The 19,200-nt window shown below is 43.6% G+C and overlaps 1 protein-coding gene across 1 annotated transcript in view; it reads left to right on the top strand.

Annotated features, from left to right (window-relative positions):
- The first annotated feature begins 403 nt into the window (after positions 1-403).
- dctn1b (dynactin 1b) overlaps positions 404-19,200 on the top strand; it is a 32,580-nt gene continuing 13,783 nt past the window's right edge. Inside the window, exons 1-8 of the mRNA XM_076107209.1 lie at positions 404-439; positions 1,387-1,638; positions 3,149-3,233; positions 4,915-4,946; positions 15,195-15,365; positions 17,437-17,634; positions 18,232-18,436; positions 18,755-18,833. Of these exons, the coding sequence (XP_075963324.1) occupies positions 404-439; positions 1,387-1,638; positions 3,149-3,233; positions 4,915-4,946; positions 15,195-15,365; positions 17,437-17,634; positions 18,232-18,436; positions 18,755-18,833 (1,058 nt within the window). The remainder of the gene's footprint in view (positions 440-1,386; positions 1,639-3,148; positions 3,234-4,914; positions 4,947-15,194; positions 15,366-17,436; positions 17,635-18,231; positions 18,437-18,754; positions 18,834-19,200) is intronic.

Here is a 19,200-nt window from a genome sequence, read left to right as displayed (position 1 = left end):
GACGAGGCTCAGTGGGTCAGAATGACACAGAACTACTTCTTGTTCTGTCTCTTCCCTCAGCAGCTCGTCTCTGTGTGCTCACACCGTCCTGTAAGAGATGTCCTGCAGCTTGTGATGCTCGTGCACTGCAGTCATTACATTACAAGCCTTTGGTTGTCAGGTTGGGGTTAGATTGTGCTTTAGAGAGAAATTGAACGCCACACAATGTTTGATAAGCTGTTAAAATGTACAGTAAGTACAGTAAGAGAACTTTCTGGCATCTGCTCTTGGAGAAGCAGATATTGAGCTCAAGTTACAACTCAAGTTAGATCTCATCTTGTGGTTTGGAACTGATTTCAAGCATTACATGTAATCTGAGTCTGTGATGTATTAGCAATAAATGCAGATTGTTAAAAGAAGTTTCATGAATGCTAATGGCCAGGCAGCTTCTATCATCACGGTGAGTAAGTTGAAGTTAAGATGGATTGTTCAGAATGCACTGATATGTGATAGGATGGTCCTAAATAATCCTCATAAGCATCGAGCATTCTTTGGATGTTGAATCCCGTTTATAATGTTTAGAGTCGGAGCATAGACTAGATATCAGACGTGGACATCGTGACGTCACACGTTGGTTTGTGGACTCGGGTCTTGAAGCCTTGAGTTTGGCAATTTGGCCGTCGCCATCTTTGATTTTTGGACTTTGTCATCTTAGATTTTTTGCAGCCAGTGAACGGAAGTGACCACATTTGGACTGCGGAGGAGTGACGTAGTGCTCTGTTAGCGACCTGTCAATCACCGTGTAGCCCCGCCCTAAAGCATCCCCTGCTTTATGGTCTGTGTGACTCTAAATGGACCATAATGTACTAAATGAACATCATGCTGTATTGAAGAAGACTTGAAACTAGAGATTGAGACCATAAACTCATGTTTACAATGTTTACTGAGGTAATAAATCAAGAGAGAAGTAGAGTAATTTTCTCATAGACTTCTATACAACCAGAGGAGTCGCCCCCTGGTGGACACTAGAGAGAATGCAGGTTGTCTCCTGGTTAGACCGTCCTGAAGGGTTGCTGCAGCTGTGTAGTATTGCGCTTCAAAGTCGGGGGACTTGTGGTCACATTTGGTGCTACTGGGTCCAGGATGTCCCAGCTTTAAATCCCGAGTATTCATCAATCTTCAAAGCCACGAGATCCTACACTACCCACAATGCAACTTGATAGTGTCTTTCATTCCCAGTCTGGTGAACACCCATGACTGAGGGTTATTACCTCAGACTCTCCTCCAGAGAAGAAGAAGAAACTCCCTATACTGATATGTATATTTAGAGGAGTGAACAGTGTTTTAACAGTGTGTGTTTTAACAGTGTGTGTTTTAACAGTGTGTGTGTTCTTCGTCCCACCTCAGACCACCAGCAGCGGCAGCAGCAGGATGAGCTCGGATGGGGGCGGGCGGCCCGTCAAAGTGGGCTCCCTGGTGGAGGTGATTGGGAAGGGGCAGCAGGGCACGGTGGCCTACATCGGCAACACGCTCTTCGCCTCCGGGAAATGGGTGGGAGTCATCCTGGACGAGGCCAAGGGCAAGAACGACGGCACCGTGCAGGGCAAGCGCTACTTCACCTGCGAGGAGAACCGTGGGATATTTGTGAGACAATCGCAGGTAAACGACAACAATAGTTATTTACTTTACTTTCCTGTCATGTCTAGAGCTGGAGATCTAAAGCAGAGGATGATGTCATTGTCTCCACCATCTAGCACCCCCCCCCCCCACCTATCTATTGTTTACTTTCTGACTTTGTGAGATGGATTCTGTTTTACTTTCATCTGACGCAGTGGGTTTGTGTGGCGGTTGATATTTCTGCTTCAGGCTGCGTGTTTGCTTGTTTTCTGATTTATTTTTTACTCTCAGAACAAATCCTGCAAAATGCCGCTGCGTATCACATTAGCATATGTTATCTACGGTGGCCTGGAGGAGACAATGCATCCCAAGGGAAAGAAAGGAAAGTAGTGAGACTTGTCTTGTTGTCACTGCTTCAGTTTCATGGGGATTTAATGAGCTCCTGTAGTGTTCTCATTGTGGAAGCTTGTTTTGAGGTAAAGCTCTTCTACAGACAACGTTTCTAAAGTATTTATTACACCAGCAGTCTTCCTCTTCCCTCTCTCTGCTGGTACAGTGCAGCGTTTCTTAGCTCATTTCACCACCTGTAGTATGATGTGGAACCATTGACAGCAGTGTGTCTGTGTGTGTGTGAACACAAGACACACAACAAGGGAAACAGCTGCACTATATCGCTCCTAGAGCTCTACATCTTCACAGGGCACCTTCTAAACTTCTCAGACACATCGGGCCTCATTTCACTCTGATCCTAAAGCAAACTTCACATCTGTTTCTTCTGTGAGGTTTGGTTAACTTGATGAACGTGTGTTTGTAAGGTTCACCTGCTGGTAAAAAGTAAACAGAAGTAATGAATCATTTAAAACCAGCAGGTGAAAACAGAACAAGTGTAACGGTGTCTGTATGAAATGCAGCTGTGAATGCTGCGTCACCACAGAGAGACAGAGATAGAGCAGGACGGTCTCACATGACGTTACATACAGAAGGTGCGTCTCTGAAGCAAAGCAGCCCGTGAAGAACAGTCAAGGAAATGTGAGCGTCATGGAGAAGCACTTCAATATATCCATCACAGGTGATGTTACATCGTTGAGGAAGTTCCCTGATGAAGACCCAGAGGCAGAGAATATTCCCAACAGCTAACTCGTAAACTGTGGAAGTTCTCGTGCCAAAATACTCATAAACTCCAAATTCATTATTCTTAATTCCACGATGAAGAGACGCAGACGGTCTGTATATACGTACGTCACCGAACAGAGAATGCTGTTAAATCACTCGAAACTGAAGAAGGAATCTATTTGATGGTGATTCCTGCTTGAGGCCTTTGTTGTTGTTGAGTGAACACGGAGAGTAGATGTTACCTGCTGTGAGCCAGCTGCTCAGGTACACACACACACACACACCGCTCAGCGTCTCTGCACCGCAGAAACATTACGACTCACCTGATATATATTTGAATGAACATGAATAAATGTTGTTTGTTGTGGCTCCCTTCCTTGCCAGCTCTGAGAGTCGTTGGAGGACATAAATAACTCTTTTTGCTTTCTGTCCGTCTCAGATCCAGCTGGTTAACGACGGGGCCGACACAACGTCTCCGGAGACGCCTGAGCCCGGCACCGGCACCGGCAAGGTTCCCAAACGAGGTAAGGACACAGATGGTTCTGTCTTTGGTCCTCATCACCTTCTTGTGACATTAATAAAAACAGTATTCTCTGATTCATGGCACTGCGGTCCAACTCACACCTCTTTGGTAACTGACGGGTTGCAGGTTTTATCACCACATCAAAGTGTTTGTGCTGCTTTCTTAAGAAGTCGATCCGTCTGATAGCTGATGATGCTAAACACCGTCTACATCTTCCTGCCTCCTTTCTCCTGATTGGTCGTAAAGTAAACCGAGTCTTTCTGCATCTTAAGAGCAGCTTCAATGTTATTTCTGTCAGTTTACTGGTACTTTCTTTTTATCAGATTGGATTCATCACCACATCAGTCACGTCTCCATTGTTGTATGAGTGTATACGTGCCCTTAAGCAAGGCAGTGTAACCCCACCTGCTCTCCCTCTGTAGCTCACGTGGTTTCTGCTAAAGGTCTGAAATATAAATGTGCTTCGGTAAGTTTCTCATTACAGGCTCTGGTTTCATGAGTGAGTCCTCCACTCTGCACAAGGTTGTGGGTGTGAATCCCTCTGTGTGCACTGCCGGTCCGTTAAAGCTCTGCAGATGTTCTAATGATGTCGAACTAAACTGCAACACGTCGTCTTTCTACTGCTGACAGCGAACATCTTCTTCTTACCGCCTCAGACTAACAGACGTTTGTCTTTAATGTTAGACGAAGAGATGAGACAAAATAATCAAGCAACAGATTCAAGCTTCAACTGCCAGATAGTAATAATAACAACATAGTAATAACAACACAGTAATAACAACACAGTAATAACAACACAGTAATAACAACACAGTAATAACAGTTGACATAACAAGTGACATTAATAGCTGTTGGATCGTATCGTCATCATCTGCTGAGGAATATAGTGTAATAATAATTGTAATAATTATAATAATAATAATACAAATATGTTTTTTTATTTAGTATCTTTCAAAATAAAGTTCAAAGTGTTTTACAGTAAAAACAATTAAATTAAATTAAATAACTAAAATCCAAACCACAGGAGTTTGAAAAGAATCTAAATAATTACAACAAATACCATCAGTTTAGAAAAAACAATAAATATCACGTGACCTGCGTGATTTTTATTTTTATTGGGAGATTTGCAACATCAAACAATAAAAAACAAACTGTATAAAACAACAACATGTGAAATACATTCACACTGTTCCTCCTCTCAGTCCTGCTGATGGATTTATCAGCAGCGCTGTTCAGATGTTCAGAGTCTCGTATAATCTCCATTATTCCCATTTTTATTCCAGTTGAGCTTCGTGTCTTTAAGAGATGCGTCTGTTTTTCAATTAAGAAGATTTCTGAAGTGATTATCAGTCGTTTCTTTGTTTGTGGCCCGAACTCCTCCCAGCTCCTTGTATTGGCTCTTTTGCTTACTTCTAGTATTTAAACGACTCTTTTAGACCTTTATATTCTAGTATTTGTTGTAGCACTTTATGCACTATTACCCAAAACACAAAGCAGATGTTCCACATGCGACTGTGTCTCTGAAAGTATCCGTGTGGACAATAAGTCGTGGTGGCCTTCATCTGTTTGCAGCAGGATCTTTGTGGGACTTTACAGCTTGTTAAAGATGATAAACACTGATCATAATATAATATTTACTTACGTTTCTCACTTTCTTTGTTTCTCTTTTTTTATCTCCTCAGAGATCCTGGAGACGCCCAAGTCCACGAAACTGGTGAGTCGGATAACGCTGTGACACAGTGACCTGCAGGAAATCAGGACACACACACACACACACACACACACACAAACTCTATGTTATCTAAAGGAAACCCTGTGTGTTGCTGTTGCCACACCTGCTCTGCTGTTTCAGACTTTATCAGAGAAAGTCTTCCTCTTTCACGGGTTCACAGGTGATCAAGTTCATTTATTTCACTCAATAGTTTGACTTCAGTCTAAAGAGAGTAACTGAACATCTCTGAGTGCATTACATGTGCAGTAGTTGTTGACACTGAAGGAGGGACACACCGACAATCTGCAAGTTAGAAGTATGAGTTTACAGTACGAAGGAGTAATATACATATACTTAAATACTACAAACGTGAGATTAACTCTTCTTTGTTATACGGCTGTAAAAGGAGAAGAATCTCCGTCCATAATTAAAATACATTGAAATTTATAAGAAATACAATTTTCTTTTAGATAATCTTAAATAATAATTATGAGTTTAACAAATTAGACCAACTTCCAAATCAAACCCGAGCTGAAGGTTCTGTGTTCATATGTGACCAGCAGAGGGCGACGTTTACTTATATAAAACACAAACGTAGCATTAAAGGCATAAGAATGTCTGTCATAGTACATATTACTATAATAACACGTTTATATTAATACCTTTCTGTGAGCAGTTTGTGTGAGAATGAGCTGAATGAAGTGTGTGTGAAGGTGAATGAAGTGTTTATTGGATGGAGGTCTCTGATCCACCGACTCTCCTCAGGCCCCCGTCACCTCCAGCATGCCTCTGACAAACTCTTCCTTCCTCACTTCCTTCCCTTCTTTCCTCCGACCACGCAGCGAGGAGTGAAGCCCAAAAAGGTGCTGCATGTTTCTGTGACCTCGGTACAGTGTGATGTTGTGTTGATGACTGTAGTGACCTCGCTGCTGCATGGCTAACGGCCTCGTGCTCATTGTTTTACCCATGATGCCTCACACCTCGCCACACACCGCCTATCCGTGGCCTTGTTGCCGAGCCGCTCTGTGTTCATGCGAGCGTGAATGTGAGCGAATGAAGGGAGCGAGAGGTGACGCGTGTGTCCACTTCCTGTCACGTGACCGCCCCTCCCCGGGCTCTCTGCTCTGCTCTGTATGTGTAAGGGTACATCTCAAGTCTCTTAATTGTCGTTTCCTCGCTCCTCGATCCTCGCTTGAACCGGAAGTTGTTTCTGCGCCGCCATATTGACGGCCGTCCCAAAGCTCTAATGTAGCTCTGCGGATCGAGGATGGAGGAGGAACCTCGGAGGAGCCATGAGCGAGGACCCACGAGAACAGACTTTCAGGAAGTCTTTTAACGGCCGACACGCCCCCTCATTGTTCATCAGTGATGTGATTGGACGCTGCAGCCGATCAGACTGACTGACTGAGTTCAACACCAGAGTGAAGACGGATCACAGAATAAACTCTAGTTTATATTTGATTAGTTTCTGATTCACCGTCTGGTTTAAATAAATGTTCATTGTAGTCTGAACAACAAAAGAACCACAAACAACTTTCTACATTTATTAGAAAGATTTGTGTTTTCATGATCTGATATTTCCCTCAATAACTTTATTATGAATACAATTAAAGTCAGAGAGAGCTGAGAGACTAAACACTTTTTACATCATTCCTGAGTGTTTGAGTTTTATCATTTAAGAGAAACAATAATCATATTCTGGGTTATTTAATAATGACGCCACAGTCACAATTTCAAAACGTACAGACGCAAATAATTCATAAATAAGACGATCGCATTCCGCTGGTAGAACTGGATCCTGTGCTTATAAACAGAACACAGGACACAGTTTGTTAACAGACTACAGAGAGAAACACCTCTACAGTGGTGATTACTGTGTGTCTTTATTAGTTATTAGTATTATTAGTTACTGTTATTAAGTACAGTGATCATGTGAACAGACACTAACTTATCTAAAGTCTCTCCAGCTGTTAAAGCCGACTGACAGCTGATCAGCTGTGATCAGCTGATCAGCTGTCATCAGAAACAGACATCGCTTCACGTGACGCAACTGAGGAAAGGACGTCTCATGTCTCTTAAAACATATTTCCTCGTTCCTCTCTCCTCGCATGGTTTCCTCCATGCATCCCTGGTGGGAGGGACTAAGACGCAAGGAAAGGACGCAAGTGAGGGAAACGGGGATGACATTAAGAGACTTGAGATGTACCCTTTCTTGGTCTGCATGCTGAAGGCAGCTCGGCAGCTGTTTTCCTGTTTTCGTGGTTATTTCTGCGTGAATCAGGAGCACCGACATGTTTGATCCAATAGTCCGGTTCTGAGAGAATCTTACTCGCATGATATTCAGCACGAAGCTCTCAATAACATGTAAACGTTGGGTTTGTGGCATTCAGAGGGGAGGTTGTATTAACAGGATCCAGCTGAGAGCAGTCAGCTTCACTTTGCAGCCGTGTTGGTTTAACACTGGCGCACTAAGACACGTGTGATGTGTGGGGCTGGTTGGGCTCATAAGTCCATCAACGGGAATATAAAGGTCATCAATGTTGATCATGGATTGTTAGGTTTTAGTCATTTATCAAGTAAAAATGCTAAATATTTTATCAATTGTATTTTATAAATCATAGAAATCACCAGATTCTTTGAAGATTCGGATTCATTCAAATATAATTGTTGTATTTGTCTTATTGTATCCGTCTCACTCTCTACCGTCAGTAAGCCTCAGCATTTCATCTGATCCATAAGAACCCAGTTCAAACCTTTCTGCTGTACTGTTCATGTGTTTTGGTAAAAAGATTACAAGTTTTAACAATCAAATCTATTCTAAATATCAAAGAAGGCAATAAAGAAGTCAGAGATGTGACGACGTAGCACAGCAGTGGAGCTCTGGTGTTCAACCCTAAAATACTTAAGTCCTTCCAGCTTCATCAGGAACAGCCGTGATGTTCATGTTTCATCTTAACATGCTGCGAATGAGACGCCATCAGAATATAATGCAGAAATATGATATATTGTGAGTTTTATGTTGCACCCCCCGGGGATTCATCACGACTCGGTTCAGTTCTCTTTAATATTCATCCTCCGCTGACTCATACATGCTGATAAATGTCAGGCGGTGACGCCTCCACCTGCAGAGAACAGACCTGAGAACAGACCTGCTGCAGAGGATGGATTTCCTGTCAGCTCGGTTCTACTTTATCGTCTCCTGTTCGGCCTCAGCCAGGAGGCCTGAACGTTCTCCTCTCTCACGTCTAACTGAACGTTCTCCTCTCTCACGTCTCACTGAACGTTCTCCTCTCTCACGTCTAACTGAACGTTCTCTTCTCCTCTCTCACATCTCACTGAACGTTCTCCTCTCTCACGTCTCACTGAACGTTCTCCTCTCTCACGTCTAACTGAATGTTCTCCTCTCTCACGTCTCACTGAATGTTCTCCTCCCCTCTCTCACGTCTCACTGAACGTTCTCCTCTCTCACGTCTAACTGAACGTTCTCCTCTCTCACGTTTCACTGAACGTTCTCCTCTCTCACGTCTCACTGAACGTTCTCCTCTCTCACGTCTCACTGAACGTTCTCCTCTCTCACGTCTCACTGAACGTTCTCCTCTCTCACGTCTCACTGAACGTTCTCCTCTCTCACGTCTCACTGAACGTTCTCCTCTCTCACGTCTAACTGAATGTTCTCCTCTCTCACGTCTCACTGAATGTTCTTCTCTCTCACGTCTCACTGAACGTTCTCCTCTCTCACGTCTCACTGAACGTTCTCCTCTCTCACGTCTAACTGAACGTTCTCCTCTCTCACGTTTCACTGAACGCTCTCCTCTCTCACGTTTCACTGAACGTTCTCCTCTCTCACGTCTAACTGAATGTTCTCCTCTCTCACGTCTCACTGAACGTTCTCCTCTCTCACGTCTCACTGAACGTTCTCCTCTCTCACGTCTAACTGAACGTTCTCCTCTCTCACGTCTCACTGAACGTTCTCCTCTCTCACGTCTCACTGAACGTTCTCCTCTCTCACGTCTAACTGAACGTTCTCCTCTCTCACGTCTAACTGAACGTTCTCCTCTCTCACGTTTCACTGAACGCTCTCCTCTCTCACGTTTCACTGAACGTTCTCCTCTCTCACGTCTAACTGAGCAATGTGGGTTAAATGTCACCGAGGAGTTCAGAAGATGCAGGAATGATTCACCCTCGTTACAGACGAGACAGAACATATGAAAGGGTGAACTATTCTCTACTTTAAATAGTTCAACTAAGTCTGAACCTTCTGTTCCTCCAGTTAAAGTTACAGATTTATTATCCAGTCTTTATTTTAAACAGAAGGGAAGGAACGTGTTGTATTCATGGAACCACAACGTGTTCAATAATAAATACATGTATGAATACATGAATGAATGAATAAATAGATAAAAAGATACATAAATAGGTAGAAAGATACATAGATAGATGAATGAATAAATAATAGATAAAAAGATAGATAGATAAATATATGAATGAATAAATAAATGAATAGATAAATGAATGAAGAAATGAATTACTAAAATAACAGATACAGTGTGAATCAATGTAGTAAATGAACAAAGCTCAAGTTGTTGTTCTTTGTTTTCATAGTAATAAGATTATGATCGTCATGAAGTCTGTTTCTCGACAGCAGAGTCGTCGTCAACACGTCTTTAAATCAGACGAGTGAGCGGGACGAAGTGTAAATAACTTTGATTTTGCTTCTTTTATTGCTGTCGGCTGCGATAGACTTCTTGTGCATCACGCGTCTCTCTCCAGTTTCCCCGAGTCGTGAAATAACCGTCACCGTTCTGCCCGCTCAGTGCAAGCCGAGCGTGTTGCTGATGCTGCGTTTGTGCTTCCTGAGCGCTCATTTCATCCCCTCGCCGTCCTGCTGGAGGCTGCAGAGGTGTGTGTGTGTGTGTGTGTGTGTGTGTGTGTGTGTGTGTGTGCTGGAACCTGATACATCTCCGTCTGTCTCACCCCATCACTCCAGCGTTCGTCGTCTCAGAGCAGCACTTAGTCGGTGTTTAATATTTCATCAGGACAGATTCTCTGTAACGGATACATGTAAACACTTCTTCTCTCCGCTTCAGCAGTCTGAACTCTCAAGTTCTGCTTCAGTCTTTCTCATAATAATCAATTCTTTCTCATATAATCTCACAAAGAAAAACAACCTCTCTGTATTTACTGTATAGCCGAGTTTCATCACAGCCCACAATGTGAAAGTACTTCAGGTTTAAAGCTCGCAGCTGATCAGAGTATTCCTGTTTAATGAATCCTCTTACATGCTCTCTCGCCCTGCTGCTGGTGCAGAGAAGAGATTAGTGGAGCAGAGGAATGAACTGACCTGTTAAATCACTGTTTATACTAAAATCCCCTTTTTTACAACAGTCAGTGTTACATGTAGAGCTCAAGACTAGCGTCTACTTTGAGTCTTAATTGGCTATTTTAACACTGAATGTTTTAATCCATTTTGTAAAGTTTCTTTTAATTAACAAGTAATCAGAATAGAACAAATACACTGTTAGGTATGGACAGTACTCTGAGTTAAAGTAGCAATACTAGTGTACAAATACTCTGGTACAAGTACACGCCCTGCGTTCAAAATATACTGAAAGTACCAAAAGTAAAAGTATTCATTCTGCAGAATGGACCAGTTCAGATTCATACATATCATATCGTCATACATGAATGTGTTGCAGCTGGAAAGGATGGACAGCGTAACCTATAACATTACATCATAATGTATATGTCTTAATGTAATGGAGTAGTATAAAGTATCCATACTGCTCACCCTTAATGACTGCAGATGAGTCCACATTTACTGCATCATATAATGTATGAAACTACATAATGATACACAATAAGTTAAAATATGAAAAGAAGGAGTATAAAGATAAACTTCATTACAACAACAGATACAAAGATCATAAACAGATAAACTAAACAACGTTTAAGACTTTTAGACTTTTTAACATGTTACAGATCAGAGCTCTGCCAGTGTTGCTAGGTGACAAGAGAGGCTTGCATCGGCGTTGCTGCTCATGTTGCTCCCTCTCCTCCACCTCACATCCTCCGTCTCTCCTCCGCCTCACATCCTCCGTCTCTCCTCCGTCTCACATCCTCCGTCTCTCCTCCGTCTCACATCCTATGTTTGTCCCATGTCACACCCCCCTCCCCCCCCCCACCCCCAGGTGGGTGTTTGAGGAGGGAGGGAGGAGGCTGCACAGTGATGTAATGCGGGAGCAGGGCATTGGCTGGGCTGGCCAATCACAACAAGCAGAGCGAGAAGGGGGGGGGGGAATGAGACAGGAGGGGAGAGAGGAAGGTTAGGGGAGGCGAGGCGTCTCCTTGTGAGCAGAAGCAGGTCGGAAGGCTCTCGGCAGCGAGATGTCCGAGTCGTAAACGGAGAAAGGAGAGGGAGGCACCGACTGAGGATTATGAGAGCAGCTGAGCAGGAGGACATAAAGGAGGACGATAGCAGGAGGACAGACGAAGGGAGGGGGAGCCTGGGAAAACATCGCTGCGGCCATTTCCACCACTGCAGCTTCCCGGCCTGAGTGGCTGCCTGTCTGTCTGTTCGGCTTCAGCTATCTGTCTGCCTGCCTGTCTGTCCATCCGTCAGTCCGTCCGTCCTGGTCTCTGTGGATCGAACATCTTTACCTGTTTTATCACCTTCCTGTGTGTGTGTGTGTGTGTGTGTGACTGTGTGTGTGTGTGTGTGTCTTCTTCTCTTGCAAATATGATGAGACAGACTCCTGCACCCCGGAAGGTACAGAACTCCATATGATGGTCCTTATCTGTTAGGATGTTGTTGTTGTTGTCACCATGCATGTGTCTTGTTGCAGGGCTGCTGTGAATGTCATGCTGGAGAGTTTTGATGATAATCGCCCTTTTTATTTTCTCTCAAGCGATCTCTGATATTCTCAGTTTGGAAGTAGAAGCGTAGCTGCAGCTCGGTTGTGACAGTATTTGACCATTTCATCAGTTTATCTGTTGCTCAGCACTGATTTGTGCAGAATTATTCCATGCCTATCCATATGTGTGCAGTTGTGTTTGTGTAGACAGCACAAGCTTTTCTCTTTTATTCGGCCTCATCATGCAGAAGCTCTTTTTACCATCAGAGGGGAATCACATGATTTCACTCTTGGTTGCAGATGAAGGTAGCAAACAGGCTGATCTCAGTACAGCCTGTCCTCGTATCTACAGCACGACACCACAGCTTAAGAGGTACAGCTGTTAGCTGTTAGCTCGGGCTAATTTCTGCTGAATGGTCCGGCTCTAATCCAATAAAGAACGATAACTAGCCAGAGAGGTGTGTGTGTGTGTGTGTGTGTGTGTGTGTGTGTGTGTGTGCAAGAGAGAGAGAGAGAGAGAGAGAGATCTTTTTTATGAAGTTTCTTCTTTTCTAAGTTGTATATCAGAGTAAAATCTTTATATTTTGGACCATTCAAACAAAACAAGACATTTGAACAATTAATGGAGGAAATAATTGTTAGCTGATCAAAAGCTCCAGAACAGCCACGACATGTGTAGAGATGAGAGGGCATACAGCTTTACACACACACACATGTTAATGTTTATATATGATGTCATTGATCTAGAAACCATATCATCTATAGAATGTATCTCTATAGAGTTACAGTCTCACAATACATTGTGAGATGCTCTTTGTTGTCCTTCATGGTGAATGTCTCCTTCATGGTGAATGTCTCCTTCATGGTGAATGTCCTTCATGGTGAATGTCTCCTTCATGGTGAATGTCTCCTTCATGGTGAATGTCCTTCATGGTGAATGTCTCCTTCATGGTGAATGTCCTTCATGGTGAATGTCTCCTTCATGGTGAATGTCTCCTTCATGGTGAATGTCCTTCATGGTGAATGTCTCCTTCATGGTGAATGTCTCCTTCATGGTGAATGTCTCCTTCATGGTGAATGTCTCCTTCATGGTGAATGTCTCCTTCATGGTGAATGTCCTTCATGGTGACTGTCTCCTTCATGGTGAATGTCCTTCATGGTGAATGTCTCCTTCATGGTGAATGTCTCCTTCATGGTGAATGTCCTTCATGGTGAATGTCTCCTTCATGGTGAATGTCTCCTTCATGGTGAATCTCCTTCATGGTGAATGTCTCCTTCATGGTGAATGTCCTTCATGGTGAATGTCTCCTTCATGGTGAATGTCTCCTTCATGGTGAATGTCTCCTTCATGGTGAATGTCCTTCATGGTGAATGTCTCCTTCATGGTGAATGTCCTTCATGGTGAATGTCTCCTTCATGGTGAATGTCTCCTTCATGGTGAATGTCCTTCATGGTGAATGTCCTTCATGGTGAATGTCTCCTTCATGGTGAATGTCTCCTTCATGGTGAATGTCCTTCATGGTGAATGTCTCCTTCATGGTGAATGTCCTTCATGGTGAATGTCTCCTTCATGGTGAATGTCCTTCATGGTGAATGTCCTTCATGGTGAATGTCTCCTTCATGGTGAATGTCTCCTTCATGGTGAATGTCCTTCATGGTGAATGTCTCCTTCATGGTGAATGTCTCCTTCATGGTGAATGTCTCCTTCATGGTGAATGTCTCCTTCATGGTGAATGTCCTTCATGGTGAATGTCTCCTTCATGGTGAATGTCCTTCATGGTGAATGTCTCCTTCATGGTGAATGTCCTTCATGGTGAATGTCTCCTTCATGGTGAATGTCTCCTTCATGGTGAATGTCTCCTTCATGGTGAATGTCTCCTTCATGGTGAATGTCTCCTTCATGGTGAATGTCTCCTTCATGGTGAATGTCCTTCATGGTGAATGTCCTTCATGGTGAATGTCTCCTTCATGGTGAATGTCTCCTTCATGGTGAATGTCTCCTTCATGGTGAATCTCCTTCATGGTGAATGTCTCCTTCATGGTGAATGTCCTTCATGGTGAATGTCTCCTTCATGGTGAATGTCTCCTTCATGGTGAATGTCCTTCATGGTGAATGTCTCCTTCATGGTGAATGTCCTTCATGGTGAATGTCTCCTTCATGGTGAATGTCCTTCATGGTGAATGTCTCCTTCATGGTGAATGTCCTTCATGGTGAATGTCTCCTTCATGGTGAATGTCTCCTTCAAGCAGTCTCATTAAAACAACGTAGTGCAGGACTCTCAGGAGTGAGAGGAGAACAGAGTGGATGTTTCTCTGTGCAGCTCGTCTGTGATAACAAGCTGTTATCACAGCGCATCGTGCAGCACAACAGAATTGTTCTCCGGTGAACCTCGTCTGTGCGAGACACAAAGCAGTCATTTAGGTCCCGGTGGCCGTACCAGTCTCAGTGTCCATGTTGTTTCTGAGGAGTTTGGTCACGTGGGGGGAAGAGATGAGACCCTGGAGACCAGCTAGGACAAGAGAGAGGAGAGATCTGTAGGGATGTCACATGATAACGGCTTCATTGTGCTTTTCAAAGGTTTTTATTGTTTCATGCAACCATCTCGTCGTGTTCTCTGTGATTTCCAGTTTAAAATGAACTTTGCCTTTAATCACTAACCCTGGCTGTTTGTTTCCTTCCCTCCTCTCCTCCTCTTTAACCTTTTTCCACTTCCTCCTCTTCTCCTCCTTCCTCTCCTCATCAGACCACGGCCAGAAGGCCCAAGGTGAGCCCAGTCCTCAGTCTGCAGGTTTCTCATTTCTCTCACTTTGAATGATTTGATTGTTTTACTTCATGAAGCAGTTTGTGTGTTTGTGTGAGTGATGCCGAGCTGTGACTACACATCACCACCAATGATCCATCTTATCTTCATTATTTTGGTTTATAGCAACAACATTGTTCTAGTTGCACGTTGCTCTACATGTATATTTACAGCATGAATACTGTTCCTCTGCTGCAGCAGGTGTAGTCACTGTTTCAATTAGTTCCAGAGCAGTTCTGATGTGTTGCACATGTAAACATCATATCTGGATCCATGTTTCTGATCATTCATTTCTGCCTTGTTTACATACATACAGAAAAACAACAAATATCAATAAATAATGTTCAGAATAATAGGAAATAAAAGGAAAGTCTGGTATTGTTGATCTGGTGGAGAAGCTGAACTGCTTCACACATATTATCAGAAACCCACAGAGACAAACAGCTTTACTTTATCTTCAGTGTTATCGTCCTGAATACGACTCTAACCAGGATGCTCAATGCATGTAACCATGCAGTGAGGGGCCATTAAACCTCATCACAGTAGAATCTTCTCATTGTACATGTAGTCATGTTTTCTGTCTCATTGTTGTCTTGCAGCAGCCCAGCCGACCTGCAGGGGGGAGGGGGGCTGCGTCCGGCTCGGCCTCGGCCTCTGCTGGGGAGATGAGCAGCAGCGAGCCCAGCACGCCGGCCCAGACCCCTCTGGCTGCTCCGGTCATCCCCACCCTCCACTCCCCAGGGAACCCTCCGGCCCCCGGCCCCAGCAAGGTCAGTTATCCGCCTTCAGAACATCAAGCTGTGGGAGGAGCTACAGGGGAAGGCAGCTTGCTGATTCGTTTAGGACGAGGTGCATTCATAACATACTGAGGAACGACGCGGTGAGGGCTCACACTTCTGATATTTATGGGTTTCACATACAGGAAACAGGTGACTAATGCCAGCTGTGATGAAACATGCTAGACATGGTGATCATGACACATGACACTGTTGTAACACAATGCACATCGTGCCATCGAGATCAAAGACGTCTTCAGAGAGCAGACGTGTGGGAGTTACATCAGACGTGACCTTTGCTGTTCCACAGTTCCTCTAAGTATTCACTTTGTGTTGGTGTCATAAGAAGAAGGCTTTAACTGGTGTCTTCAGGTACATAAGGACACGTGGAATAAAACCAGGACTTCCAATCTAACAAAAGGGAAAAACAGGAAACTATGCAACAGACTTGATTATAGTTGTAATGTAGCAGCAGTCTTTAGTCGTATAATCTAAACGGCTTCTCCTCTCGGTGGTCATGCTTTGTCATGTGATCACACTAGAAATAAAGTTACTCAGAGCAGACAGTATGGATACTTAATAGGCTATTTAACACATAGAGTTTAGTAGTTTAGTGCACACTGTAGAGAATTAGTGTGAGTGTGGGACACATAGTGTTCGGCTGGATTGATCACAAGTAAAACAAATCACACCTGAGATTCAGTGAGAAGTTAACCCTTTCAGTCCACAGAGGTGAGTGAGTGAGTGAGTTAGAGGTTAGTAGTTAGTTAGTTAGTGGGTGAGTTAGTTAGAGGTTAGTAGTTAGTTAGTTAGTGAGTGAGTTAGTTAGAGGTTAGTTAGTGAGTGAGTGAGTTAGAGGTTAGTAGTTAGTTAGTGAGTGAGTTAGTTAGAGGTTAGTAGTTGTACTGGTGTCTTGTGTGTGGAGTTCCTTGTTCATCACATATTTGGTAAAACAGCAAAAAGCAACAGATATTGTGTTGAACAGTCCTCTGGATGCTCTGAGCTGTAGAGGTTTCAGGTTTACACAGCGAGGTGTCATCTGCAGGTGTGATGCTTTCATTTATCTGTAGCTGAACGCAGTGGGCCCAGGATGGAGCTCTGAGGGGCACTCAGTCTGCTCAACTATCATTCTATCAATAGACACCACTACTGTTACTCTGATAGCATCAGTGTACAACAGTCTCACGCTTTGGTTCTGAAGTGGTTGCGTATCATTAGTTCACTTTCAGTCTGCTGCTTCTCAGCAATGAGACGAAGCCGTTTCAGAGATGAGCTCTGGAGCACACGGCTGATGAAGATGATTAAGATGACCGAACATTAGTCAATGGGATCTCGTGAAGTTGCTTAACTGTCTGTGAACTCTTTGTTGATCATGAACTGTGTGCAGGTGGAATCACTGCTGACACAGAGAAGCAACATGTACTTTAATGTGTAGTTCAACAGCTGCCGTCTGGTGTTTGATCTGAACATCGTCGGTCTGATTCATGTTTTATCCCCTCAGGAGGACGTCATGATGGAAACACAGGTGCAGTCATGTGGCGTGATGTGAAGATGTTTTGCACCTAATATTGAAGTGTTGTTTCTCTCACTAACATGTTAACGAGCTGCCCAAGGTGTGACCTCCAGTCTGTAATCGCTGTGTGTGAGACGTCTCTGTTCACAGGCTGCAGGTGTTTATTTCAGGACTAAAGTAGTGTGTGTGAGATGTGTACAAGCACGTATATTAAGTGTGTCCTTCGTGTCTCAATGCTGACTTCCTCCACTCCACAGGGGGGTCACTGCATGGCAAGTGAAATGAAAGCTTCCTAATACATAAGAAGATGAAAGCTGTTGTTCACCTGATCCACTCCTTAAAACATCATGAAAGTGGAACAATTAAAGAAAAAGTAAAGAATGAAAAGCTGAAGTAATGGAGGAGGACTGAAGCCCCCTTTGTCTCTTTAAATGTGTGATTACTAATGAAATATCTCCATCTTCTCCCATCTGTCCTCCATTTCATCATCTCATCCTTCTGTCGCCCTCCTCCTACTCCTCCTCCTCCTCCTTGGTATCACCCTGCATACAGGAGGAGGAGGTGCTGCGTGTTCAGGTGAAGGACCTGGAGGAGAAGCTGGAGACGCTGAAGATGAAGCGGACGGAGGACAAGGCCAAGCTGAAGGAGCTGGAGAAGCACAAGATCCAGCTGGAGCAGCTGCAGGAGTGGAAGACGAAGATGCAGGAGCAGCAGGCCGAGCTGCAGAAACAACTGAAGGAGGCCAAGAGGGTGAGAAGCTGCAGACCCATGAGTAGATGTTCAGACGCTGCAGAGGAGACTTAAGATAGGAATATGAGATGATATATGATGTAATAGTGTGACATTCAGATGAGTAATAGTAACATGTGTGAACTATATGTTAAGTTGTGCAGGAATTGTGTTTTTCATGAACTTTGATTCTTTCTTAGTTAGTTCTGAACGTTAATGTTACAGAGAAATAATAAACCAAACTTATTATTGTACATGTTGAATAGAGAAGAACTAAACAATGTACTAAATGTAACGTTTAGGTAACATAACTCTGCTTAATAACTGTGTAGTTTTATATTAACACATATAAAGGCAGGAACAGATCAGAGTGGACGAGACACTATTTCAACTAATACGACACAAACCCACACTGCAGACATCATAAACAGATTATTATTATAACCACAGCTATACAATACAATACTGCCTGTAAATGAAGAATTCACTTCATTTAAAGACACAAACGAGCAATGAAGGGAAATAATGCACAAAGAGAGAAACATTTCCTTGCAGGTGTTAAAGATTGTATTGCGACTCTATGGACAATAACTAACTAACATAATGATCTGTGTGTAGGAGGCAAAGGAAGCCCTGGAGGCCAAGGAGCATTACATGGAGGAGATGTCGGACACAGCGGACGCCATCGAGATGGCCACGCTGGATAAGGAGATGGCCGAGGAGAGGGCGGAGTCTCTGCAGCTGGAGGTCGACTCCCACAAGGAGAAAGTGGACGAGCTCACCATGGACCTGGAGATCCTCAAGCACGAGATCGAGGAGAAAGGTGGGGCTGAGACGTTTAGTTATCTGTGCTACACATTGTGAACCCTGCACTGACGGGAGTCACCTCTCAACACTTTCATTAAGGCAACACTGGCTTTTCTTTCTGCTTTGATACTTAAAGTTTGAATAATTAAGGCCTAAAACAGGCTGAACATTCTCTGAACAGAAGGGAACTAAATGAAATGATTTACTGCATGTTGGAATCAGAAGTTTCAAGGTGGAATCAACAACGGATGAATTATTTGCTGCTGCAGAAAAGAGTTGAATAAATCCCGCAGGATGCTGCAGAGCTCAGCTGTGTTCTCTGTGTTCCTCACAGGTTCGGATGGAGCTGCGTCCAGTTACCATGTGAAGCAGCTGGAGGAGCAGAATGGGAGGCTGAAGGAAGCTCTGGTCAGGTGTGTGTTGCTTCATTTAAGTTGACAGTGAATCGGGATCAGAAAGGTTGAGATCTTAACAGAACAATCAAACACGACATGATCTTCATATCTGATCAACCAGCTCTGAGATGAGATGAGAAGAAGTCTGATCCTAACTGTGGTTATGACTGAAGAACAGGATCATCTTTCATTCTTTAGGTTCATCTGTCTGTGAAACGGGTGGAAGAAAATGTAAGCTTTGTTTATGTAATACTCGTGTTGGCCACAGGGGGCTGAAGTGCACCAGTCTGTTTTAGAAATAGTTGATGTTCTTAGGTGTTGCTGCTGACCCCGTGCCTCATTCAACCCCACTTCAAGCATCCGTACATCCTTTAAGTCATAACAA

The sequence above is a fragment of the Anarhichas minor genome, unplaced genomic scaffold, assembly GCF_050575085.1.
Source record: "Anarhichas minor isolate MPS153535 unplaced genomic scaffold, ASM5057508v1 ptg000038l, whole genome shotgun sequence".
Taxonomy (NCBI): Eukaryota; Metazoa; Chordata; class Actinopteri; order Perciformes; family Anarhichadidae; genus Anarhichas; species Anarhichas minor.
The sequence above is the reverse complement of the archived record's forward strand: the minus strand, read 5'-3'. Positions and strand labels throughout refer to the sequence as shown.